A 1206-nucleotide genomic window follows, 5' to 3' on the forward strand; every position below is an offset into this window, starting at 1 on the left:
GAGGGGGGTCGGGCTTAGCGGATGGGCTCCTGAGTCCGACGGGGGAGGGCCTGCAGGCCAGGACTCTTGTTTTTTGAACTCTTCAGCCTTTCCAGCCCCAGCAGAAGACACCTTTATTCTGCCTGGCAGCCCCACAGAGTCGGAGGCCAATGGCAGGACCCCTGCCCGCGGCGATCCTGCTGCTGTCCTTAGCCCTGGGATTTGCTGCACAAGGTAAGGGCTGGACTGGGTGGCCTGACCTGACCCCCGGGCATGTAGCGTTCCCATCTGGCCTTCCCAAGGGGTCCCTGAGTCAGGACCCCTCCCCTGCAGCAGCTTCCTCCCATGAGGATGAGAGCCTTTTCTGCCTGCGCCCCTGTTCTCGCTCGGGTCGCGTCCAGACCAGACGCTCCCCTGGGCTTCTGAGCAGGCTCCCTCGATCCCTCCGCGCGCGCACCTGCAGCGCCTGCGCGCGCACCTGCAGCGCCTGCGCGCCGCTCTCTGTTTCCGCCTCCGCCCGCCTCTTCCCAGCTCTGTCTCTGCGAATCCATCCGCTGATGCCTCGGCTTTGCTCCGAGGCCGGATGCTCGCAGCCCAGGTCCTTCTCCATGTCCCCATCCAGACCGAGAGAAAAGCGATCCTTCTCCATGTCTCCATCTAGACCGAGATGAAGGCGATAGGATTATTGGTGGAGTTCCATGTACAGAGGGCTCCCATCCCTGGCAAGTGGCCCTGCTCAAGGGCAGTCAACTCCACTGCGGCGGCGTGCTGGTCAATGAGATGTGGGTGCTCACCGCCGCCCACTGCAAGATGAGGCAGGTGGCGGCAGCTCTCACTCTCCCCCGGGTCTCCATCTCCTGTCCCCGGGTCCCTGTCCCCCGTTATGGGTTCCTGTCCCTCCCTCCCGCAGTCACAGGGTCTCTCTTCTCCCAGTGAATACAACGTGTTCATGGGCAACGATAGACTGAGCAGTTGGAGAGCGCAGAGGATCAGGGCCACCCGGTCGTTCGTCCATCCAGAGTACTCCAGGCAAACGCACGTCAACGACATCATGCTCGTGAAGCTAAGTAGCCGGGCCAGGCTGTCATCCACGGTGAAGAAAGTCAACCTTCCCACCCGCTGTGAGCCCCCTGGGACCACGTGCACCGTTTCTGGCTGGGGCACCACCACCAGCCCTACCGGTGAGACGGCTCAGCGACCCGGGAGCCCTGGGCATTGGCCCCCTAC

General features: G+C 63.3%; 1 protein-coding gene across 1 annotated transcript; it reads left to right on the top strand.

Moving 5' to 3' along the window:
- Positions 1 to 86: 86 nt before the first annotated feature.
- Positions 87 to 1160, top strand: LOC120592205 (kallikrein-7-like; the record flags this gene model as incomplete). The annotated part of the gene is made up of 3 exons (XM_039849796.1): positions 87 to 213; positions 558 to 794; positions 913 to 1160. Coding segments are annotated over 3 exons (612 nt in total), but the record flags the coding sequence as incomplete, so codon positions are not given.
- Between the last annotated feature and the right edge of the window lie 46 nt (positions 1161 to 1206).

Source organism: Pteropus medius, unplaced genomic scaffold (genome assembly GCF_902729225.1).
Source record: "Pteropus medius unplaced genomic scaffold, Ma_sr-lr_union100, whole genome shotgun sequence".
Lineage (NCBI taxonomy): Eukaryota > Metazoa > Chordata > Mammalia > Chiroptera > Pteropodidae > Pteropus > Pteropus medius.